The sequence below is a fragment of the Schistocerca serialis genome, chromosome 10 (genome assembly GCF_023864345.2).
Source record: "Schistocerca serialis cubense isolate TAMUIC-IGC-003099 chromosome 10, iqSchSeri2.2, whole genome shotgun sequence".
NCBI classification, from domain to species: Eukaryota; Metazoa; Arthropoda; class Insecta; order Orthoptera; family Acrididae; genus Schistocerca; species Schistocerca serialis.
Genome location: NC_064647.1, coordinates 237,922,978 through 237,948,906, shown reverse-complemented (window position 1 = coordinate 237,948,906; position 25,929 = coordinate 237,922,978). Strand labels below are relative to the sequence as shown.

Here is a 25,929-nt window from a genome sequence, read left to right as displayed (position 1 = left end):
TAGAGTACGTGGTGCATTCGGACTCAAACTGTTGTGCTGCTTTTTAGAAAGCGAACAAAAGATCAGATATTCTTGCAGAAATTATAGCTCATTAAACAAGCAAACTGTTAAAATAAAGCCTTTTGCGGTGCCGTGGTGAACCAGAAGGGTCATTGATTACCAAACACGTGGCACAAAATCGACACACAAAGACAAAAGCAATTTCCACAAAATATAAGATTAAAAATTGTTAAAAAAAATAACTCGATTCGCACGCTTCAGATAAGCTGAAGTTCTTAAGTATTTCAACAGTTAAACATGACGAAGTCCTACTCAACCTGCTTCCTATCACCTGAAACCCCCCTTAAGAGCTACGATCCGTACTCAGCAAGCGTTCACCGAAGAGTGCCGCTTTCTCTTTCGAGATTACCTAGCTCCCCGTGCAGCGGAAGCTCACACACAAAAACAGCCTACGACTAAGATGGGTAAACCTCTCTGTTCAGGTATTGGGAACCTAAGTTGGTCATCCTGTGATCTCCTTCGAACGAGAAGCAACATCTTCTGCTCCCAGCAGACGATGATCAACTCAGCGTTTCCCACTAAACAAAACCGAAACCCCACGTTAAAACACACATATAATAATCAATAGGCCTAATTTCTGGAAGAGTTCATGAATTGAGCTAAAATCGGGTAGTAAAATGAATAGGTGGTACCGAATTCGACAAGCGTCTTATGAAACGACTTCACAGAGACGTTTCAGCCGGCCGGTGTGGCCGTGCGGTTAAAGGCGCTTCAGTCTGGAACCGCGCGACTGCTACGGTCGCAGGTTCGAATCCTGCCTCGGGCATGGATGTGTGTGATGTCCTTAGGTTAGTTAGGTTTAAGTAGTTCTAAGTTCTAGGGGACTGATGACCACAGATGTTAAGTCCCATAGTGCTCAGAGCCAGTTGAACCATTTGAGACGTTTCAGTTGTCTATGCAGTGCCAGTCTCAGTTGTTTTTCTCCTACCAAGCTAGGTGGCGCAGTAATAGGATGCTCGACTCCATATTGTTCGACGATGGCAGTTGGACGACGTGGGTCCACCCAGTATCTGGTGTTCTCGATTTCTCTAATTCGCTTAACGTTAAGACCTCTATCAGCCAGCCACAGAGGAAAGAATGGGGACTCTCCAGTAGTGTTCTTTGCCTGTAGAACTGCGTCGAAACCACTGCCACGCCAAGAGAGCGGCGTAATTTCATGAGATTAGCGTGACAACCAAACTAAGTTAACTTGTGTATACCTCGATGAAAATAACAAAGTTATTAGTAGTCGAGCTTTGGAGGGCACGACGTTGTCGGTTCTCGCGTGTTTGCCTACACAGCATCGCAGCAGCAACAGTGCGCGTGTGTGTTCTGGGTTCCAGTCTGTTAACTTGCGGCATTGGGTTTACTTCGCAGGGTGGTAAGTCTGACCAGATTCGTAACAGTAGTAGAGTCAGTGATAGTTCTCTGGCAGTTGGAGCGGGCTCGGCACGGCTGCGACACGCGTGTACGACAGCCAATCAGGTAACAGGGTTTTGTGACAAGAGCCTTGGTGTTGCCACAGCTCTATAGTCGGCTACAGCTGTTTGCGCTTCTTTCTGCCGCCCATTCTGCTATAGTGTGTGACACTGCCGCGTGAAATAAACGCACCATACCAAGAAAAAATGCGTATGATACCAAATCCCGACTCGTACGATACCGGCTGCAGGCCTCGTCTGCAACCAACAGGTAACTGGGCAATATGAAAACGGTGAATGGAACAGAAGGCGTACCCACCTCAGTCTATAAGGGCCGATTGTACACTACTGGCCAATAAAATTGCTACACTAAGAAGAAATGCAGATGATAAACGGGTATTCATTGGACAAATATATTATACTAGAACTGACATGTGATTACATTTTCACGCAATTTGGGTGCATAGAGCCTGAGAAATCAGTACCCAGCACAACCACCTCTGGCCGTAATAACGGCCTTGATACGCCTGGGCAAACAGAGCTTGGATGGCGTGTACAGGTACACGTACAGCTGCCCATGCAGCTTCAACATGATACCACAGTTCATCAAGAGTAGTGACTGGCGTATTGTGACGAGACAGTTGCTCGGCCACCACTGACCAAACGTTTTCAATTGGTGAGAGATCTGGAGAATGTGCTGGCCAGGGCAGCAGTCGAACATTTTCTGTATCCAGAAAGGCCCGTACAGGACCTGCAACATGCGGTCGTGCATTATTCTGCTGAAATGTAGGGTTTTGCAGGGATCGAATGAACGGTAGAGCCAAGGGTCGTAACACATCTGAAATGTAACGTCCACTGTTCAAAGTGCCGTCAGTGCGAACAAGAGGTGATGGAGACGTGTAACCAATGACACCCCATACCATCACGCCGGGTGATACACCAGTATGGCGATGACGAATACACGCTTCCAGTGTGCGTTCACCGCGATGTCGCCAAACACGAATGCGACCATCGTGATGCTGCAAACAGAACCTGGATTCATCCGAAAAAAATGACGTTTTGTCATTCGTGCACCCAGGTTCGTCGTTGAGTACACCATCGCAGGCGCCCCTGTTTGTGATGCAACGTCAAGGGTAACCGCAGCCATGGTCTCCGAGCTGATAGTCCATGCTGCTGCAAACGTCGTCGATCTGTTCGTGCATACGGTTTTTGTCTTGCAGGTCCCCATCTGTTAACTCAGGGATCGAGACGTGGCTGCACGACCCGTTACAGCAATGCGGATAAGATGCCTGTCATCTCGACTGCTAGTGATACGAGGCCATTGGGATCCACCACGGCGTTCCGTATTACCCTCCTGAACCCACAGATTCCATATTCTGCAAACAGTCATTGGATCTCGACTATCGCGAGCAGCAATGTCACTATACGATAAACCGCAATCGCGATAGGCTAGAATCCGACCTTTGATAAAGTCGGAAACGTGATGGTACGCATTTCTCCTCCTTACTCGAGGCATCACAACAACGTTTCACCAGGCAACGCAAATCAACTGCTGTTTGTGTATGAGAAATCGGTTGGAAACTTTCCTCATGTCAGCACGTTGTAGGTGTTGCCACCGGCGCCAACCTTGTGTGAATGCTCTGAAAAGCTAATCATTTGCATATCACAGCATCTTCTTCCTGTCGGTTAAATTTTGCGTCTGTAGCATGCCATCTTCGTGGTGTAGCAATTTTAATGGCCGCTAGTGTATTAGCATCGCTGACTGAAGATCAAATGCCGTCCGCTGTGACCGTGCGGTTCTAGGCGCTTTAGTCCGGAACCGCGCTGCTGCTATGACCTCAGATGTCAAGTCCCATAGTTCTTAGAGCCATTTGAACCATTTTGAGATCAAATTTCTCATTAGATCAGAGACTGAGCTACGTAATTTCATAAGGCCTGCTGTTACAGAAAGTGAACAAAAGTTAATTGCAGCTCTCAAGCTACAATTTTTTTCCCATTTTCAACCCCTTCAATGACGATGCAGATTTTCATCGTGAAGCTATGTGCAGTGATTTGTAAACATTTTAATACGATCGCATAAATTCTTCTGAATCAGGTTTGTTGCGTAAAAGGAAGGTTATAATGTTATTCGTCGCGTTCTTGTTCTGATACGGGTTCAAAAAAATGGTTCAAATGGCTCTGAGCACTATGGGACTTAACATCTGCGGTCATCAGTTCCCAAGAACTTAGAACTACTTAAACCTAACTAACCTAAGGACATCACACACGTCCATGCCCGAGGCAGGATTCGAACCTGCGACCGGAGCGGTCACGCGGTTCCAGACTGAAGCGCCTAGACCGCACGGCCACACCGGCCGGCGATACGGGTTCAGGTAATGTATGTTCCATTTATCGACGTACGTGGAATTGTCATAGCAGTTTAAGGACGCGTTCGGTAGTTAAAAATTTAATACGAATTTGATAGTTACTGCTACTCGAGGCGAGAGAGAACATACATAATAGATGGTGAGTAATTACTGGCTGCTATCAGAAGTCCCATAATTCTGTTCACTGCGAACATTTCGAATTTTCCTTTCTTACTCTGCTGCTAAGTGTCTACAAAATACCTTTGAACTAATCACATAAATACGAGTCGTCTCGCAAGAGCTGTTATGAGACTGATCATTACGTACACACGGTAGCCGGTAATCCCCTTAACCTAACTTTCGATGTCGGAAAAAACAAGTATTTCGAGCATCATTTTGTGTTAATAGCAGTTTTTTTTATTATTTCAGTTGGTATCTACAAAAAGCAAAAGCGATGAAACGTAGTGCCACAACACTATAATCTGACCATTAGACCTGAACCTGACTGTGAAACGCGAATTTTTCACCTGTCAAGCATGATCCGACTTCATGCCGATATGATCTGGGATTAACCTTCATACGATGCAGATTTCCAGGTTAAGCTTAATCTGAGGTCATTTTCTTAATCTACGCTTAAATGCTTTATATAGTCGGCACTAAGTGTTTGTTGCTGCGGTAGATGCCGATTGAACAAGTTGCTGTCAGCGCCCGTAGCTCAGCGGTCGTCGTGTCTATCTCCCACGCGGAGGACCTCGGTTCGATTCCAAGTAGTGCCAGGGACTTTTTTTTCCCTTGGTGGGAGGACTGAAGCAGGGTGTACTAAGCGTCGTGAAGGGAGGGTTATCATGCAAGGGGCAAAGTGACAAAATGTACTTCCTGTGTTATTCAGAATAAACTTTATGCAAGTAAGTAAACTAACTATAGATTAACAGTTACTCATTGACTTCAGGAAAGCAATTCATCACTTGGCACGATCCAAAAATAACAAGCAAACACTGACTTTTCGAAACAAATTTGCGCTGAAATACTAAACGGGTCAGGTCTAAGAAACAAATTTTTAAAATATTTATATCTCTAGTAATAATTTTACTGTTGAGTCTTAGCACAATTCACTGCGAAAGGGTTTGTGCAACTCACATATTCCATCATACTTTTGCGGTGCCTTTTCTTCTTTGGAGACATTTGTTTTGCGGTAGGACCTCCCTGAATCTGATCGTTTTGAAATCTTCACTTCACCACCCTTTCTTCGACGCTCTTGATAATTTCCCATCCCTCTGGTTCAAACAAATGTCATTTTTTTCTGAATTTCCCAGGCATGGTGATTTTAATGCTTGAGGAAGAACTTCTGTTAACCTAAGATGTGTTAATGATAATATCAGCTGGTTGTTTAAAGTCCATAAGTAACTGCCTTTATCTGAACAATTGAAACGTTTCCAGAATGAGATTTTCACTCTGCAACGGAGTGTGCGCTGATATGAAACTTCCTGGCAGATTAAAACTGTGTGCCCGACCGAGACTCGAACTCGGGACCTTTGCCTTTCGCGGGCAAGTGCTCTACTTGCCCGCGAAAGGCAAAGGTCCCGAGTTCGAGTCTCGGTCGGGCACATAGTTTTAATCTGCCAGGAAGTTTCAATTGAAACGTTGCTTGTAGCGAGATGTTGCTGTGGTGTTCATTACATCATTACGAACAAAATGCTTCCTCATCTTACTTCTTTGTTTTCAATAACTGTAAAATCACAGTCCACGACCGTGTACTGAAAATCTTTTCAGCTTGCTCCGAAGTTGGCCGATCGGTTTACAGCCGAAGTATTAACAGCAGATTAAGTTTTGTTACGCTAGAACTCCCGCAGTTTTATAGTTCACGTTGCAGCTAATAGGTACCTTTTGTAGAGTGGCAACATGTTACGTGTGATTGTAAGAAAAAACGGGTTTTCAGCGGTTTTGAACGTTATTTTGAAAGAAACCTTGCACTACCCCACTTCTTTGTACACGAAATAAGTATTAATAGCCTGCCCTCGCCAACTAAGATCCGTGGTAAACAACTGGACAACGCTGTAGACTTTGACACTGTCAAGTAATTTTACGTACCCAGTAGAAAGAGCATAGACGTCTTGTTTACCGGTTGAGACACTTTGGGACTACTGAAAGAGGTGTAGGAAGGTTACGGTTTAATGTCCTGTCGACGAAGAGGTCATTTGAGACGGTGCACAAACTCGGAATGAGGAGTTAAATAGTCCGTTTCCTTTCTAATGCTTCCATCTCGACATCACTCTCAAGTACAACGAAAAAACCAATACAGAATTGCAAATTTCACTTTTTTTTCACTCGATTACTATTTTCGGGCCGGGACCCATTTTCAAATCATCATAACGTAGTCAAAAATGGTATTTCATAAAATGCAAAAAGCGTGTCAAGAATGTGCAAACTGACAGTTACATCGTGCTGGAAGTTCGTAAATCACCCATAAGTGATTTACGGAAACCGCGGACCAGCTAAATCTATATACAGGCCGGTGATTTGAACCGCCGAAATGGCTCTCCCAGTGCGAATCCATTGACTTCCCACTGCGACCCCTCGCTCGTCTATTGGACTGAGTCATTACACTGGTGACGATTAAAATTCCAACGCAATGAAGCCAATAGGCAACAGGAATCAGACTGGCGTGAATTGTAGTACATACATATGCAAATAAGCATTTCAGCACACTGTAAACAGCATCTACATTGTAGAGGGGCATTAAATTAGTAATTTTGTTTCTCGGTCAGTTTCGGTTGAAAAATGTTGAATTTGTTATCGGACATCGTGGAATATTCCTGCTTCAACCCCTGAAGTTTCATCAAGTTCCGGTAGGTGACGGCGCTGTGCGTTGCCTTCAGAGCGGTGTTTTTAAGGGACATGCGTTCTTGGCAGCTAGCCGTCTTTGAGTTTCTTTTGGAGAAAAACTAGAGCGCCGCAGATATTCATAGTCGTTAGCAGAATGTCTACGGAGATATCGCAATGAACAAAAGCACGGTGAGTCGTTGGGCGAAAAGTCTGTCATCATCGCAACAATGTCGCGAAAACCTGACGGATCTCCCGCGAGCCGGCCAGCCGCACACAGCTGTTACTTCTGCAGTGTAGGAACGTGCGGATACTCTCATCCGAGATGATCGACAGATCACAAACAACTCGCTGCTCGACTGGACGTTTCTGTTGGTAGTGCTGATACAGTCACCCACCAGTCGGGGTACTCAAAGGTAAATACCCGCTTGGTTCCTCCGTCACAGGCGGTGAAACATGGGCTCACCACTTCGAACCGGACACAAATGGCAGTCCATGAAGTGGTGCAGCACTGGCTTTCCTAAAAAAATCAAAGCTGCATCTTCAGCCGGTAGAGTCACGGTGATGGTCTTCTGGGACTCTGAAGGGATTATTCTGTTTGATGTTTGCCGTCACGGCGCAACGATCAACTCAGAAGTGTATTGTGCCACCCTCAGAAAACTGAAGGAATGGCTTTAGCGTGTTCGTCGCCACAAGAATGCAAACAAACTCCTCTTCCTCCATGACAACACACAGCCTCATACAAGTCTGCTTACCCGATAAGAGCTTTACTGGACTGTTCTTCTCCATCTACCCTGCAGCTCGTATCTCGCACCTTCCGAGTTCCATCTGTCTGGTCCATTGAAGGATGCACTCCACGGGAAGCTGTAGATGAGTGATGGGGAGGTTAGTTCAGCAGCGAGACATTGGCTCCGGTGTCGACCTGTAGACTGGCAAGATCTGGGCGCACACGCCTTCCCACTAAGAGGGCGCATGGCCGTCGCATTGAACAGAGATTATTTTGAGAAAATAGGTTTTTGCAGCCAAAAGAGTGTGGAATAATATGGCGTACTAGAATTCTTAATGAAGCCAACTCACTGTCAGAAAAAATGTGTGTTGCGTTACTTATTGGGTTCGGGAAGATCATACTCAACACCTTTCAGGGTCTCAGGGGCCCCACGCGAGTCGAGAGGACGCATTGTTCGCTCGCCATGCGTGATCGTACAGCCACGTCACATACCTCGTTTCAGGAAATGGGCTGTTTAGCAGTAACAGAAGTCTCAGCACGGTCAGTGCGATCGTGGTTGGAGCACCAGGGACTGTCAGCATGGCGACGATTGTTGCGGCTTCCATTCACATCACAGCAGAGAGAAGCGTTCTTGCAGTTTTTTCAAGCGTGTCCTGGTTTTGTGTACATTATTATGAGGGACGCACTCACGTCTGGAGGCTCCAAGAGATATAATGTTGCCATATCCCATCCATCTTCGTCATACAAGGTCAGCACTGGCATAATGATATGGAGTGCTGTTGGGTACACAGTGCGATCACCATGCAGCTCTCGTAGCTGATAATTTGGACATCACTTCATTGATCGGGCACGCCACGACTTGCCAGCCAGTACGGCCGCCGAACCCTAGCTCAGGGTTGGAGCAGTGTGGAATAACATAATAGTAACTGTCATCTAAGCTCAGTTCAACTGGATGCCTCGATGCTTTAGAGTGCTTGTTACTGCCTGAGTTGTCAACTTTGTGTACTAAATTTTGCATCCAATCTACATCAGAATCCTTTATGAATATAATCATGTGTTCATACGATCCTCCACTTCCTATTGTTCCTGGTGTTGCAATTTCATTGACTGCCAATGCATAAGAGATGGAATATCCCCTGTTCTGACATCTTTCTGAATCTAGCCTGTGTGGCGTTGGTTTTAACTTCTCGTTCTCTGAAGTGCCTGTTTGGTGTTGCAGAAGCCGGCCATCGACATCGACGACGAGGACTGGTTCGACCTGGAGCGACAGGAGTGGACGCTGTGCAGCATCCTGCAGGCGCGCGAAAAATCGGTGTTCGCCATTTGGAGGGCGGTGAACATGCCCAGGAAGCCCAGGAAGAAGCACGTGGGCGTCAACGGGTTCGTCAGGAAACCCGCCCGAATCAGTGAGTATCCGACCCTCGTGTTGTAGCTGTTGTTGTGTCCGCAGTCACACTGCGTAGTGGACGAGAGCAATGGGTAGAGGGCTCACATCATTCTCTGGCCCATGGGAACCACTTGGCTCATCATGAGTAACTACCAGGATACCCCTGTCACGTTGTGTCCATTGTTAAATCTGCATTCAGGTTATATACTCCAAACGAATAGTGGATGGGGTGGTCACACCTCGATCCTATCCTTTGGTCTGGACGGGGCATGAGTAGCCGTTCCAAGTCTGCGCTCGCGAGGTATAGCAGACTAGAGCAATGGAGGAGATGAGGGTGGAAAGTGAGTCCGAAAAAGATCTGACCTTTCAAACGTGCTGATCAGGAAAGTCCTAGAACCAGTGAGTAACTGACTCTCATCTGTAGCTGTTGTTACTAATCGCCTCAATAGTCCGCTAGAACAATGGGCGAGAAAGGGTTTAGAGCTAGAATTATCCCTGCAGCTTCTTAACGAACACCCTACCTGTCCCGTCATTCCCACTGTAGAGTCTTGTACCATAGGAAGCAAGGAGAGGATGTTTAGCGGTCGGTATCCTCTTACTACAATACAACTGCACTGATGTATTAACAGTGTTCTTTATTGATAAGAACGAGAAGCTACTTATCTTTAAGCAAGTTGTTGTGCTACAAGCTCTTCCTTAATAGTCCACGTTAGCCTCACTGCTGGTGAAGTACAAGTCCCACTCCAAACACTACAGTCTCATAGCTGGTGACGTGAACTGACAGACGCCAACTAGCATAGTGACTGAGGTGACTGTGACTGACTATCTACGACTAGGCTGACTGTCTGTGACTGATTGGGGCCCCCCGGTCTGCAGCGGTGATCTACATACTTGCGGTCGAGAGGGAGTTGGCGGCGCGTTGCTTGCAAGTCTCTCTTTGGCCTCTGTCCTAATAGGCGCGCTCGATTGAGCACCTGGTATCGATATTCTTGAAACCTCTTTGCCGATCGGTGTGCTGGCGACAGCTTAAGCCAGAACACTACCATAACGAGTAGCAATTGTAAACATTACAGTCACACTGTGTCGTGAATGTCAACAATAGATGTAGGGTTTAGAAATGAATGTGGCTGTTTGCATTAGTCGGCTCATCAGGAAGCAGTGAATACTTCACATTCACGTTTTAGACATTGCTCAGTCTGCAGTCATGCTGTATAGTCCAAAAGAACAACCAGTGAATGGGGGCAGGGGGAAAATACCAATGAGAGGCAGCCATTTTCCGCCGAAGGCCTGCTCAGAAAATCTTCCCTAATTAGTATCTTATTCCTGCGCTGTAGCCATTGTTAAATCTGCATTTACACTGTATACTCCACATGAACAACAGGTGTAGTGTCAGAAGAAGACCTGGTGTATGTTACATCTGTTACAGGCTCATAATCTGATCAAAATCTTAATGGACATTAATATGGGGAGTGTCTACCCTTCACTTTGATGATGGCTTGAACTTCGTTGATGACCCTTTCAGTGAAGTGTCTAAATGTCTGTGGATGCAAAGTAGCGATGTCGGAGGCTGGGGTCTAGAGCGAAGTCGAGGCTCTGACTCGTCCCAAAGATGTTCCACTGGGCTCAGGTCGGGACTGTGAGTAGACCAGTCCATTTCAGGAATGTTACTGTGCATACACCATTGCTTCATACACTAAAACGCCAAAGAGAACGGTACACCTGCCTAATATTGTGTAGGGCCCCCGAGAGCACGCAGAAGTGCCGCAGCACCACGTGGCACGGACTGGACTAGTGTCTGCAGTAGTGCTGGAGGGAGTTGAGACCATGAATCCTGCACGACTGTCCATAAATCTTCTGAATAGCACATTGCAAGGCGTCCGACATATGCTGAATAATGTTCATGTCTGGGGAGTTTGATGGCCAGGGGCAATGTTTAAACTCAGAAGTGTGTTCCTGGAGCCTCTGTAGCTATTCTGGACATGTGGTGTGTCACATTGTCCTGTTGGAATTGCCCAAGTCCGTCGGAGTGCACAGTTGACATGAATGGATGCAGGTGATCAGACAGGATATTTACATACATCGCCAGTCGTGTCTAGACGTATCAGGGGACCCATATAACTCCAACTGCACTCTCCCCACACCATTACAGAGCCTCCACCAGCTTGAACAGTCCCTTACTGACATGCCGGCTCCATGGATTTAGGAGGTTATCTCCGCACCCGTACACGTCCATCCGCTCGATACAATTTGAAACGAGACTCGTCCGACTAGACAAGACGTTTCCAGTCATCAACAGTCCAATGCCGATGTTGACGGTCCCAGGCGAGGCGTAAAGCTTTGTGTCGTGCAGTCATCAAGCGTACACGAGTGGACCTTCGGCTCCTAAAGCCCATATCGATGATGTTTGGTTTAATGGTTCGCACACTGACACTTGTTGATGGCCAAGCAATGAAATCTGCAGCAATTTGCGAAGGGGTTGCACTTCTGTCACGTTGAACGATTGTCTGCAGTCGTCGTTGGTCCCTTTCTTGCAGGTTCTTTTTCCGGCCGCAGCGATGTCGGAGATCTGATATTTTGCCGTATTCCTGATATTCGCGGTACACTCGTGAAATGCTCGTACGGGAACATCCCCACTTCATCGCTGCCTCGGAGATGCTGCGTCTCATCGCTCGTGCGTCGATTATAACACCACGTTCAAACTCACTTAAATCTTGATAACCTGCCATTGTAGCAGCAGTAACCCGTCTAACAATTGCGCCAGACACTTGTTGTCTTACAAAGGCATCGCCGACCGCAGCACCGTATTCTGCCTGTTTACGTATCTTTGTATTTGATTACGCATTCCTATATCAGTTTCTTTGGCGCTTCAGTGTAGATACCGCTGTGTGACAGGGTGCACTGTCCTGCTGATACCATCAGCCATGGTTTCTGCACTGTTGCTCTACTATAGGCAGTACGCAGTGCTGAACACGCGTCCATATCCTTCCGCATTTAGCGTTTTCTTTACGTGCAGTAAGGGAACGACACCCTACTGACGAGGAACACCGCCATACTGTAACACCGACCCTTCAGCACTTCCTGCCGGCACTGCAGACGATGCCAGCTAACACTCTCCATGCATTCTCCAAACCCAAACTGTTCCAGAGGATTCCCACACGGTCTAAGCGTTATTCATCACCGCAAAGCACTCGTTTCCAGTCATCAACGTCGTGTGCTGCCGCTCGTCAGAACGCCACAAGCGACGCTCGCCACCGACAGCAGAAGCGTGTTGCTTGTGAGGAGTCCCTCAACCATTGCTGCGCGTTGTTTTTGATTCGCTACGCACAGTTACCGTGCTGACTGAACTGCTGGCAGCACTCCGGGACCCACGAGTGCTTTCTTACGCTCTTTTCGTGAGGCTTTTTGCAGCCACGCACAGCTATGCTGGACGATTCCTATCAGTCAGCACATGAGGCTGAGGTTGGTCTGCTCCTCGTTTAAGGCCGGTATTACACTATCAAATTTCTTTGTCCAATATCTTTGTCAAAGAAATTTGATGGTGTAATACCACATACGTGACATATTTTGATACTAGAAAACTTACTCCTAGAAACCTGTAGGATGCTTTCCACTGACGTAGAATCATGAAATTTGGCAAGAAGCAAGGTTTCACAATACAAGTAACGCAAAAAATGCGAAAATTGTCAATTTGTAGTTATATCAAACCAAAAAATACTCCTTTTTTCATTTCTTATCCGACGTCAAAGTCAAAATTGAAACAATCGGTATTTCTACTTTCAGGCTGACTGGGTCGCGATAGTGAAAGTCAAACATCAGGCAAGGAATGACTTTATTGCTCATACTAGGCGTTTCGGAATTTATCCATCATCAGATATGCATAAGCGATTGCTGCACGTACACATGGCATTTCAGTTTGTATATGAAACAAACATTCGCAAACCAGGCTGTTATTTCACACACAATTTGAAACACCGTATCCTCGTGCAGCAATACCTCCTGGATATGCGATGGTAGATAAAAATCCGAAACGCGTCATGTGAGCACTAAAGTAATTCCTTCCCGGATGTTTGACTTGTACCAGTGCGACCCACTCAGCCTGAATGCAGAACTGATTATTAGAATAACTGGCTGACTCGTGCATGGTTTTATGTCACATTTATGTTCCTGAAATTTAAAACAACCTCGAAAATCTTGCACTCCCTGGGCCTGGTATCTTGCCAGTATTAATGTCAATAACAGGGAGAAATTGTCGGATATTTTCAATTCCCGGAACGGATGACCTCTCTGTTTACATAATTAAGGGCAATTTTTTCCCCTTGGAAGGTCACATAATTAATAACTTGTGATTTACAGAACTGAAAAGTTCTATTATTGAATTTAAAAAACAGCAGGAATTTTATATTTTCATTCTTTGTACTCAGTTGATAGCACAACTTTGTTGAAGCTAAAACATTACATTATCACTAAATCGATAACAGATACTAGATATACCGCAAGTGAAAATGAAATGTTTCTCCTTTTATTATTTACCACTGGAAAAAGATTCAGAAATATATTTCCATTTCAGAGGAATGTCTGTGTATAAGTTATTTTAAAAAAGGGAGTAAGCCATTTTCACGATCAGTAGACAAGGATTCACTGTTAAAGGTAGTACGAAGAGCTCTAGGTTCAAATGGCTCTGAGCACTGTGGGACTTAACTTCTGACGTCGTCAGTCCCCTAGAACTTAGAACTACTTCAACCTTACTAACCTAAGGACATCACACACAGCCATGCCCGAGGCAGGATTCGAACCTGCAACCGTAGCGGTCATGCGATTCCAGACTGTAGCGCCTAGAACCGCCCGGTCACCCTGGCCGGCAAGAGCTCTAGGAAAGGCAACTAATGTCTGACGGTAGTGAGAGGGAAGGGGGGCAGGGAGCGCTCGTGTGGAAAATGTTCTCGAACTAGTCCTAGTAGTCCTGGTTGTTGTTCCCACGCACCGTTCGCCAGTGGAACAGAAAAGGGAGGAAGCGGTACCGGTACCGTAAACACTCTCCGCCATACACCGTCATGTGGCTTGCAGAATATAGACGCAGATGTAGATAATGGGGCGTGCGAGAATGACAATGGTACACAGCATACTGTGGCTTGTGGAGCGACAGATTGGAACACACATTATCTGATTCTGTGACACGTGCGGAAAAGCGGAGACACCCTCCAGCGTACCGCCGGCTGGGAATACTGCGTTTGGAAACAGACCTGAAATTGGGTTACAGGGTATTAAAGAGTAAGTGAATGTACAATGCGCCGGCCGGCCGCATCGATGAAATTGTAGGCGGCTCGTTTAACGAAGACAGTGGAGGCATCTGCGCCTCGTTAAGAATATATGGCGGCGGCCACCAGTATTGACCCCTGGGGACACGGGAAACATGCAAGCGAGATGGTCGCGGGCCGCGCCGCTGCACAGCTCACCAAGTGGAAGACAGCGCGTCCTTTGCTTCCCTCGCGCCTTCTGGCTGGACATATCTTCTCTAGTGTTCTCCAGAATCCGACATACGCTGTGTGGCGACCTATGGAAGCGATGACAACCAGTCGGGAACACGCAGTCCGATTTATCGAATAGAGAAAAGACTCTAGAGATATCTTACATTGAGCTTAAAATTGAATAACGAGTATCGGAATATATGCGATAGGCTCAATACTTGGTAGTAAGGGATATTCGCATTCTTTACTGGGGAGCCGTCGTCGGAAGCAACTATCGTATTTTGGTCTCTCAGGGCTGTGCGCCAGGGCCCTGCCGTCAGCGATATACACTGAAGCGCCAGAAAAACTGCTACAGGCATGCGTATTCAGATACAGAGAAACGTTAACAGGCAGAATACGGCGCTGCGGTCGGCAATGCCTATATAAGACAAGTGTCTGGCGCAGTTGTTAGATCGGTTACTGCTGCTACAATGGCAGATTGTCAAGATCTAAGTAAGTTTGAACGTGGTGTTATAGTCGGCTCACGGTCGATGGGACACAGAATCTCCGAAGTAGTGATGAAGTGGGGATTTTACTGTGCGACCATTTCACGTATGTACCGTGAATATCAGGAATCCAGTAAAACACCAAATCTCCGACATCGCTGCGGCCGGAGAAAGATTCTTCAAGAAGGGGACCAACGACGACTGAAGAGAATCGTTGAACGTGACAGAAGTGCAACCCTTCTGAAAATTTCAGTACTGGGCCATTCAACGGAACGTCATCGACATGGGCTTTCGGAGCCGAAGGCCCACTCGTGTACCCTTGATGGCTACACGACACAGAGCTTTACGCCTCGCCTGCGCCGGCCAACACCAACATTGGACTGTTGATGACTAGAAACATGTTGCCCGCTCGGACGAGTCTCGTTTTAGATTGTGTCGAGCAGATGGACGTTTACGGGTATGGAGACAACCACATGAATCCATGGACCCTGCATGTCAGCAGGTGACTGTTCAAGCTGATGGAGGCTATGTAACAGTGTGGGGCCTGTATAGTTGGAGTGGTATGACTCCTGATACGTCTAGATACGACTCTCACAAGTGACACGTATGTAAGCATCCTGTGTGATCAGACGCATTCATCCATGTGCATTGCGCATTCCGACGTAGTTGGGCAATTCCAGCAGGACAATGCGACACCCCATAAGTCGACAATTGCCACATAGTGGCTCCAGGAACACTCTTCTGAGTTTAATCATTTCTGCTGCCCACGGAACTCTCCAAAGGTGAACATTAATGAGCGTATCCGGAATGCCTTGCAACGTGCTGTTCAGAGGAGATATCCAGTTCCTCATACCTTTAGGCATTTACGGACAGCCTTGCAGGATTCATGGTGTCAATTCCCTCCAGTACTACTTCAGAGATTAGTCGAGTCCATGCCACGTCGTGCTGCGGCACTTACGCGTGCTTGCGGGGGCCGTACACGGTATTAGGCAGCTGTACCACTTTCTTTGGCTCTTCAATGTATGTACAGGGTGTTTGAAAAAGAATTCTCACATATTCCTATAGGAGGTAGTCTTTGTGAAAACCAAAAGGAAGGTTCCCACAACGGTGTGACCGGAAACTAATACCCGTTGTGATATTGACCGTTAGAGATCCACAGTTCAGAGTCAATATGTTATTTACAGATGGGTCAGGATCGAAAGGAGATGGCATAGTGAATATACCACAGTGCGCACCTGTGGGAAGATACAAATGGTCGAGCAGCCATGGAAGTGAGGCCTCAGGTTCCTTCATTATCAGTGTAGGGGCAGGACTTGTCGGTGACAGACTCAGGGGGCCATACACGCCACCAAACAGATTAACAGCTACTGTGTATCATCGATTTCTGCGAGATGAATTACCAGCGCAGTTAGCTTTGCAGGAAAGCAACGCCCGTGGCTTATGCACGAGGGCACCAAACATTTTCTACGGATCTTACGACATGATCTCACTGCAACGTTTCTTGGGTGGTGGATTGGTCGAGAATGTTGCGTAAAATGCCCCTCCCTCCCCTTTCTTTGACAAAGACCATACGTGGCGCAGATAGGGGTATTTCATTGTCATCAGATATTGTCTTATAATTTCTTGAGAATTGCTGGCATGTAGTAACAGAACAACAGGGTGATACCCATCACGTGAGAAACTCCTGTATTTAATACACTTCGTTTCGTAGTTCAAAAACTGGTTCAAATGGCTCTGAGCGCTATGGGACTTAACATCTGTGGTCATCAGTCCCCTAGACTTAGAACTACTTAAACCTAACTAACCTAAGGACATCACACACATCCATGCCCGAGGCAGGATTCGAACCTGCGACCGCAGCAGTCGCGCGGTTCCGGACTGAGCGCCTAGAACCGCTAGACCACCACGGCCGGCTTTCGTAGTTCCCTGCCGGTAAACGGGGGGAGCGATTTTTCCAAGACGAATACGAAATATAATTAAACCAATATCTCTCCTCATATTAATCTAAAGCACAACAATAAAATCTGACTGTAATGTAATGTACAGAGTTCACAGTAGCCGAGTCGTTTCCGTATCGTCGAAAATCCGTAATCACAAGGGATGAATTGTGACCTGAAATATGTAACAAGGGGAGGCGACGACGTTGGGACCACGGATTTACTTCAAACTTTGTACGCCTTTAGTAGGCCATGAAAACAGCATAATGTGCCATTGTCAAGGTGCACTACTCTGGCAATTCCGAGAAAATTGAAAGAGAAGTTTTACGCGTCTGTTAACGCAACGTAATTGCTTGCACGTTGGAGTTGATGGTGGTCAAGTGGTTGGCGTTCGAGCTTCGTAAGATGTGCATGTATGCAACGACGGTTCCACTCCCGCTCAGACCTAATGGTTAATATATAGTTTTTTCATCACTGGTCGTATTATTTAATTTATAAGACATTTGAGAGGGAGTATAATTAAAAGAACCCGTATACTTGCATTAAGTTATACGTATTTTATGTTGAGTGCTTACCACTTTCAATTAAATTTAATTACTAGAACAAACATATATATAATTAACGACAAGTAAATGAAGAAACGCATACACTTTTCCGGAAAATGTGTGCCTGTCACCATTTGCGAAGTCCCTTGTACATGCAATCTGCTAACGTACCCGCAACCAAACTCTGCGTAGTGTAAGACGTTGCTTCTGCAGCAAGAACGAATAGTGTAGGTGCAAATTTTTTGAATATCGCAGAATTTACACTTGTGCTATAGAAATGAAGGTTTGAGGGGGAGTCGACCGTCGCCACATACACGTTCGTCTTACGAAGTTCGAACGCAAACCACTTGACAACCAAGAACTCTAACCAGAATGAGATTTTCACTCTGCAGCGGAGTGTGCGCTGATATGAAACTTCCTGGCAGATTAAAACTGTGTGCCCGACCGAGACTCGAACTCGGGACCTTTGCCTTTCGCGGGCAAGTGCTCTACCAACTGAGCTACCCAAGCACGACTCGCGGACGGTACTCACAGCTTTACTTCTGCCAGTTCTGCAAGGTTCGCAGCAGAGCTTCTGTGAAGGTAGGAGACGAGGTACTGGCAGAAGTAAAGCTGTGAGGACGGGGCGTGAGTCGTGCTTGGGTAGCTCAGTGGTAGAGTACTTTTCTGCGAAAGGCAAAGGTCCCGAGTTCGAGTCTCGGTCGGGCACACAGTTTTAATGTGCCAGGAAGTTTCATATCAGCGCACACTCCGCTGCAGAGTGAAAATCTCATTCTGGAAACATCCCCCAGGCTGTGGCTAAGCCATGTCTCCGCAATATCCTTTCTTTCAGGATTGCTAGTTCTGCAAGGTTCGCAGGAGAGATTCTGTAAAGTTTGGAAGGTAGGAGACGAGGTACTGGCAGAAGTAAAGCTGTGAGTACCGGCCGTGAGTTGTGCTTCGGTAGCTCGGTTGGAAGAGCACTTGCCCGCGAAAGGCAAAGGTGCCGAGTTCGGGTCTCGGTGGGGCACACAGTTTTAATCTGCCAGGAAGTTTCATATCAGCGCACACTCCGCTGTAGAGTGAAAATCTCATTCTGGAAACATCCCCCAGGCTGCGGCTAAGCCATGTCTCCGCAATATCCTTTCTTTCAGGAGTGCTAGTTCTGCAAGGTTCGCAGGAGAGCTTCTGTAAAGTTTGGAAGGTAGGAGACGAGGTACTGGCAGAAGTAAAGCTGTGAGTACCGGCCGTGAGTTGTGCTTCGGTAGCTCGGTTGGTAGAGCACTTGCCCGCGAAAAGCAAAGGTGCCGAGTTCGAGTCTCGGTCGGGCACACAGTTTTAATCTGCCAGGAAGTTTCATATCAGCGCACACTCCGCTGCAGAGTGAAAATCTCATTCTGGAAACATCCCCCATGCTGTGGCTAAGCCATGTCTCCGCTATATCCTTTCTTTCAGGAGTGCTAGTTCTGCAAGGTTCGCAGGAGAGCTTCTGTAAAGTTTGGAAGGTAGGAGACGAGATACTGGCAGAAGTAAAGCTGTAAGTACCGGGCGTGAGTCGTGCTTCGGTAGCTCAGATGGTAGAACACTTGCCCGCGAAAGGCAAAGGTCCCGAGTTCGAGTCTCGGTCGGGCACACAGTTTTAATCTGCTAGGAAGTTTCAAGAACTCTAACGTCCAGCACCTGCGCACAGAGACGTCAGTTACATAACAGACGCGGAAAACTTCTTTTGCGATTTTCTCGGAATTGCCACAGTAGTCCACGTTACAACTTGCGCATCGTGTTGTTTCAATGGCCTACTAAGGGCGTACAAAGTTTGAAGTAAATCCCCGATACCAACGTCGTGGTCTGCTCTTGAACGTTCAAAGGGAGCTGGTTATGAGTGTATCCGCGTCTGGCCAAGCACTTTCTGATGCTTTCCGCCGATTGTAGTTCGTTCGCTAATTTCTTTACAGATTTGAGACTTATTTTAATACATCATTGATGGTTAAAATGTCTGTGATTGTACAGTACCTCTACCTTGACTTTACAGTGACCTTCAGACATGCCTCCGTGCCTCAGGGAAACAGGTACTGGCCTGACGATTGCAGCTGTATCACGTTACTGCCGGAAATAAATTAGTTCACCTGGAAAATGACGTCGATTTTCATCCGATGACGGCATATGCCACGGGGGGCCGGGGGGGGGGGGTGTTTAGTAGAAGTACTGATAATGGTTTCAATGTCGTAGCGTAGTTGCGTAGCTACCGGAGCGCCATCTGTGCCTCATCTGTAATAGGGAGTGCTCACAGCCAGAAAACTCAGCATGATGCAAACGTGTGAAGCCGAAGCTGCTAGGATCGGTGGCGCGTCGTGCTGCGGCAGATGACTCTAACGGATGTTGTCTACTCCGGGGCCTTGTTTCGTATTAACGTCTTTCAGTGCTGTGTCAAATTCGTCGCTTCTCATCTTCCTCTACGTCCTCTTCCATTTCCATAATATTTCCCGTAAGTACATCTCCCTTGTATAGACCCTCTATATATTCCTTCCAGCCGCGCGGAATTGGCCGAGTGGTCTAAGGCGCCTCAGTCATGGAATGTGCGTCTGGTCCCGGCGGAGGTTCGAGTCCTCCCTCGGGCATGGGTGTGAGTGTTTGTCCTTACGATAATTTAGGTTAAGTAGTGTGTAAGCTTAGGGACTGATGACCTTAGCAGTTAAGTCCCTTAAGATTTCACACACATTTGAACATTTGTTTATTCCTTCCAACTTTCTGCTTTCACTTCTTTGCTTAGAACTGGTTTTCCATCTGAGCTCTTAGTATTCATACAGGTCGTTCTCTTTTCTCCAAAGGTCTCTTTAATTTTCCTGTAGGTAGTATCTATCTTACTCCTAGTGAGATAAGCCGGTACATCCTTACATTTGTCCTCTAGCCATCCCTGCTTAGCCACTTTGCACTTCCTGTCGATCTCATTTTCGAAACGCTTGTATTCATTTTCGCCTGCTTCGTTTACTGCATTTTTGTATTTTCTCCTTTCGTTGGTTAAATTCAATATATCTTCTGTTAGCAAAGGATTTCTACTAGCTGTCGTCGTTTTAGCTACTTGATCCTCTGCTGCCTTCACAATTTCATCTCTCAAACCTACCCATTCTTCTTATATTGTGTATTTACTACCGCACTGATCCTTTAAAAGTTCGGACAGGATTCGTGAAGAGAATGCTCGGCGATTTTCATTGATGGAATCTTCTCGGGATATCAGCCGAGTCTTAGCGTCGTGTTGTCGCAACGTTTCGACGAGTTTCCTATGCGTCATCTTCATTCGAGGACGACGAGCTGGAAACCCAGGAGTCTTATCGAAACGTTGCGGCAACACTGCCATACGGCTCGGCCGCTATCCCGAGAAGAGTTCATCGGTGATTCCTGAAGTCGCGATCTTTACGTTCAATCGTGAGGTGCCAAGTGTCGTCTGTACTGTTATCGAAACCTGAATACTCAAGTGCTCCTCTATGAAGAGAATGAAGGAGTTTGAGATGTGGACGTGTTGCTGAGTGTACAGAGTCCCGTGGTTAGGACACATACCCAGTGACAAGCTGCTTCACCCTTTTCTAACGAAGTCCTTAAAATCGTAACCCCTATCAAACTAAGAGCAGTGGCGTATTGTAGCAACATCTTTCTAAGCGAGAAATACAACATCGTACCACTTAGCATAAAATGTATCCGGATGTAGACCCCTCGTTTGAGATCCTTTCTTAATGCCGTATAATGCCCTTTGTTGTTCTTTTTATGGGCGATTAGAAATTCCAGTGGCCTAAAATGAAAATCCGCCCTTAAAAATAAGTCCATGTTCGCTTCACTACAGAGTGTGCATCCAAACTTGATTTAAAAACTGTACGCATCTCTGGCTGCTTCGTTGAAGCAGGAAAATAATTGAGTAATTTGCTAAACCGCACGAGCAATGAATATAGGCGGAAACGTGGCAGTGGAGTGAAACGGAGCAGAAGTACTACAGAACTCCAAGGATTGGATTGTGGATCAAAAGCTCGTTGCAGTCACTGCGAAAATTAGCGACCGTGTCTTGTAGCCGCGTGGAATTGTACTGACGCCATATGAAATGGGTGCAGTTGAGGTCACTGCCTGTCAGTGGTTTTTTCTCCTGCTGATACGAGCGCTTATCACGATAAACGGGGCTACCACGAGTACATTCTGTAGATACTAATTCCTAGATTGCGGGAGGCAGGATCATGGAGATGTGATCCCGTGCCACTGGAGTTCTGCGAAAATTGGGCACCCCTCCCACCATAAAAAGATTCCACATTACGGAGCAGTGCATCCGATGACCATTGGTAGAGCATCTGTTTATACGTTTATTTAGACGGTATATCTTTCTATAGGCACAATTCCTAATAACTTCCATAATGTTATTAATCAGAAGGTTTATTCTTGAATTTTTTTTTTTTTTTTGCACAGCATATCATAACAACCGAAACTTGGGAAAAACAGAAGTACGGGGATCGGACAGTAAATAATGCCCCTCCTTTTCAACCACTCACGGAACGGCATGTGTCAGTACTAACAGTGAAGGGTGTATGGATCATGTCGGGAGAGGGCGGGGGGTGGGGGGGGCGGCGCAAACAGTGCAGTCGTTGTCATAATGCGGAAACGCATCGATTTATTTGACGTCCAGAAGTGCATGATCATTGGGTTTCTGACCAAGGATGGAAGTATGTCGGTTGAAAATTGTTCAAATGGCTCTGAGCACTATGGGACTTAAGGTCTGATGTCATCAGGCCTCTAGAACTTAGACCTACTCAAACCTAACTAACCTAAGGATATCACACACATCCATGCCCGAGGCAGGATTCGAACCTGCGACCGTAGCGGTCGCGCGGTTCGGGACTGAAGCGTCTAGAACCGCTCGGGGGAGTATGTTGGAAACGGTTAAATTTGTCAACTGTTCACGTGCCACCGTGATTAAAGTATACCGTGCGTGGCAGTATGGGGCTATCCAATACTGCTGCCGAGGAAACTGTGGCGCACCACGGGCCATACGTGGCTGGGGTGATCGACGGCTCAGAAGATGTGCACGGGGGAATACACATGCAACCTTTGCGCAACTGACCGCCCATATGAACAAAGGGTGTACAAACACACAGTGTCTCCTCAACGACCGTTCAGCGAACGTTATGCTTATTGGCCTCCTCGGCGGGCGCCTGGTTTGTGCACCCATGCTCACTGCTGTTCGTCGGCGACGAAGGCTGCACGCCACAAGTCCACTGAGTGGCGACAGGTGGCCCTATTCAGATGAATCACGTTGTATGCTCCATCGGACAGGTAGCCGACAGATCGCTGGAAGGGTACAGTCCGAAGGAGGGGACTTTATGGTCTGGGGGATGTTTTCGTGGCATCCCCAGCGTGACCTCGTCGTTCTGGAAGGCACGCTGGGTCATCACAACATGCATCTATTCTTGGAGACCATGTCCACCCCTACATGCAGTTGGTTTTTCCTCGGCACGATGGCAGCTACCACCAGAACAGGGCAACGTGTCGCAGTGTATGTGCGTGGTTCGAAGAGCACCGGGATGCCCACCAAACTCCCAGGATTAAAACTTAGTCGAGAATATGTGGGACGACCTGCACCGGGCTGTTCGCGCTGTGAACCCTGAACCGAGAAACCTCTCGCATTCGGGAGGACGACGGTTCAATCCCGTCTCCGGCCATCCTGATTTAGGTTTTCCGTGATTTCCCTAAATCGTTTCAGGCAAATGCCGGGATGGTTCCTTTGAACGGGCACGGCCGATTTCCTTCCAAATCCTTCCCTAACCCGAGCTTGCGCTCCGTCTTTAATGACCTCGTTGTCGACGGGACGTTAAACGCTAACCACCACCACCACCACCACCGAGAAACCTCGCGCAGCTTGCCACGGCACTAGAGCCGCCGTGGCTCCATGTGCAGCCCTCTCGGTACCTTTCAGAACCCCGTGTCTCAGAGTGGGCCGCGCTGCACAAGGTGGTTCCTCATGATTTTGACACGTGGTCACATTAACCAGACTTGACAGCGGATACATATGTAAACTTCCTTTCGTGTGCTTCAGGTTTGATGTTTCTTCTGCACGTATGCGATTGTAACAACTCCGACAGATGGCAGTGCCACAGTGAACCATCAGGCTGACGTCTTCTCAAGGCAACCGTTACAACTAACGTGCTGTAGGTGAATTTTTCGTTGCGGGAAAAGAAATCGTGAACCTTTTTTCCGGTCAGTTTTTCGCCCCCTTGTGTATCTGCCCGCTTGACAGGGGCCATTCTCGGCATTCCGTAGGTTTGGTCATGGGGGGAAGGAACCATTGTGGTAAACAACAATAGTTAGTGTACCCAGTCAGTGTACGTGTGATTTAGATTGTTCCAAGTGCGGTATTTCAGCCTTTATTGTTGTTCATTCCTCACCTAATTTAGTTACTTGAGTTATTTTCTTCCAGCAAGTAACTAAGAACAGAGGTAGCTACACTTTTTGCCAAGCGTCTTAAAAATGAGTAACAGATATCAACGAGAAAAGATGTTTCGATTATTTTTTCTTGAGCAATTACTTATTCATGTAGGATCAATCGTAAATAAAGCGATTGAAAGGCAAACTAGGATACTGGGAAATACAATTAATTTACAAAGAAGATTGCTTCCAAACACTTGTGCGATTCAGTGTAGAATAGTGTTCCAAGAGTGTGGAACCCGTACCACATTGAAGTAGTAGGGGATATTAAACATTAACAACGACCGGTAGCACCGATGATTGCACACGCTGAAAAGCCAAAGAAACTGATTTAGGCATGCTTATTTAAGTACGAACAGGCATAATACGACAGTGCGGTCGGCAACGCTTATATAAGCCATCAAGTGTGGTGCAGTTGTTACTCCACCTACAATGGCAGGTTATCAAGATATAAGTGATTTTGAACGTCGTGTTAATAGTCGGCGCACGACCGATGAGACACAGCATCTCCGAGGTATCGATGAAGACGGGATTATCCCGTACGACCATTTCACGAGTGTACCGCGAATATCAGGAATCGGGTAAAACATCGAATCGCCGACATCGCTGCGTTCGGAAAAAGATCCTGCAAGAACGGGACCAACGACTAGTGAAGAGAATCGTTCAACGTGACAGAAGTGCAACCCCTCCGCCAGTTGCTGCAGATTTCAATGCTGTGCCATCAACAAGTGCCAGCGTGCGAGCCATTCGACGAAACATCATCGATAGGGCTTTTCGGAGGCGAAGGGCCACTTATGTACCTTTATGACTGCACGACACAGAGCTTTACGTCTCTCCTGGGCCGCCAACACCTACGTTGGACTGTTGATGACTTGGAAGCACGTTGGCAGGTCGGAAGGATCTCGTGTGAAATTGTATCTAGCGGATAGACGTATACGGGTATGGAGATAACCTCATGAATCCATGGACCCTGCATGTCAGTAGGGGGCTGTTGAAGCTGATGGAGGCTCTGTAATGGTGCGGGGCGTGTGCAGTTGGAGTGATATGGGATCCCTGATAAGTCTAGATACCACTCTGACAGGTGACACATATGTAAGCACCCTGTCTGACCACCAGTATCCATTCATGTCCATTGTGCATTCGGACGGACTTGGGCAATTTCAGCAGGACAATGCGACACTCTACACGCCCAGAATTGCTACAGAGTGGCTCCAGGAACACTATTCTGAGATTTGACACTTCCGCTAGCCACGAAACTCTCCAGACTTGAACATTATTGGGCATATCTGGAATGCCTTGCATCGTGCTGTTCAGAAGAGATCTCCACCCCGTTGTACTCTTACGGATTTATGGACAGCCCTGCAGGCTCCATGGTGTCAATGCCCTGCAGCACTACTTCAGACATTAGTGGAGTCCATGCGAAGTTGTGTTGCGACGCTTCTGCTTGCTTGCGGCCTCTCTAGACGATATTAGGCAGGTGTACCAGTTTCTTTGGCTCATCAGTGTACACTGGTATGTTTCACTCGAGGGAGAACGTCACGGAGGCGCTGAATAAAACTGAACTGACAGGCGCTTGGAGGTAAAGGCCAACTGTAGTTGAAGGCGTACTTAAAAGTTTCCAGAACCGAGGTATTCAGTGAGAAATCTAGGAATACCCTACAGCTTTACTAGGGATAAAGAAGCTTGCAGGGGTTGTATAAAAGTATTGAAACACCTGGAGAAATGCATCCTTGAACGTAAATGCAGATGCTGTCCAGACCAGCAGGTTGCGCTGTTGCGTTTGACCACGAACGGAACGGCCCCTGTGTAGTGTCCTCAATACACTGCAAGCGTCAGTGGTGGTGAGACTGCGTTCTGTGCACTGTGTCGCGGCTGACTGAATTCGCAAATAGTTGGTGTTCGTGTGGTGGGAGCGGCCGTAACCAGAGTAGCCGCAGCGGTTGCTGTTTCTAGAGGACAATATCGGAGAAAAGTGGATAATCATCATCAGTCAAGTCTCAACGCAGACGAAGCGTGTGTTGAGTAATCGTGACAGACTGGCATTGAAGAGGACTGTGACGAGAAGTAGGACGACAGTAGGTGCAAAGGTCAGTGCAGAAGCGAATGTCGCCCTCGAGAACCCTGTCAGCAGCAAAGCAACTGGAAGGGAGCTCCGTAGGCAGCGACTCGCAGGGCGAGCTGGAACCCCAAGGCCACTCATCAGTAAAAGGAAAACGTGGTGCCGAAACCATAAAAAACCTGACCACCGGAAGAAAGTAGTTTGGTCGAATTAGTCTTGTTTCACATTCTTTCCAACTTCTGGCGAAGTTTGCACCAAGAATGAAACATG

General features: G+C 47.0%; 1 protein-coding gene across 3 annotated transcripts in view; it reads left to right on the top strand.

The window, feature by feature from the left end:
• Positions 1–25,929, top strand: part of LOC126424764 (putative mediator of RNA polymerase II transcription subunit 12) — a 454,189-nt gene that overhangs the window by 318,539 nt on the left and 109,721 nt on the right. For all 3 annotated transcript variants that reach the window (XM_050087514.1, XM_050087513.1, XM_050087515.1), the window contains one exon: positions 8,569–8,755. In XM_050087514.1, coding sequence (XP_049943471.1) covers positions 8,569–8,755 — 187 coding nt within the window. The remainder of the gene's footprint in view (positions 1–8,568; positions 8,756–25,929) is intronic.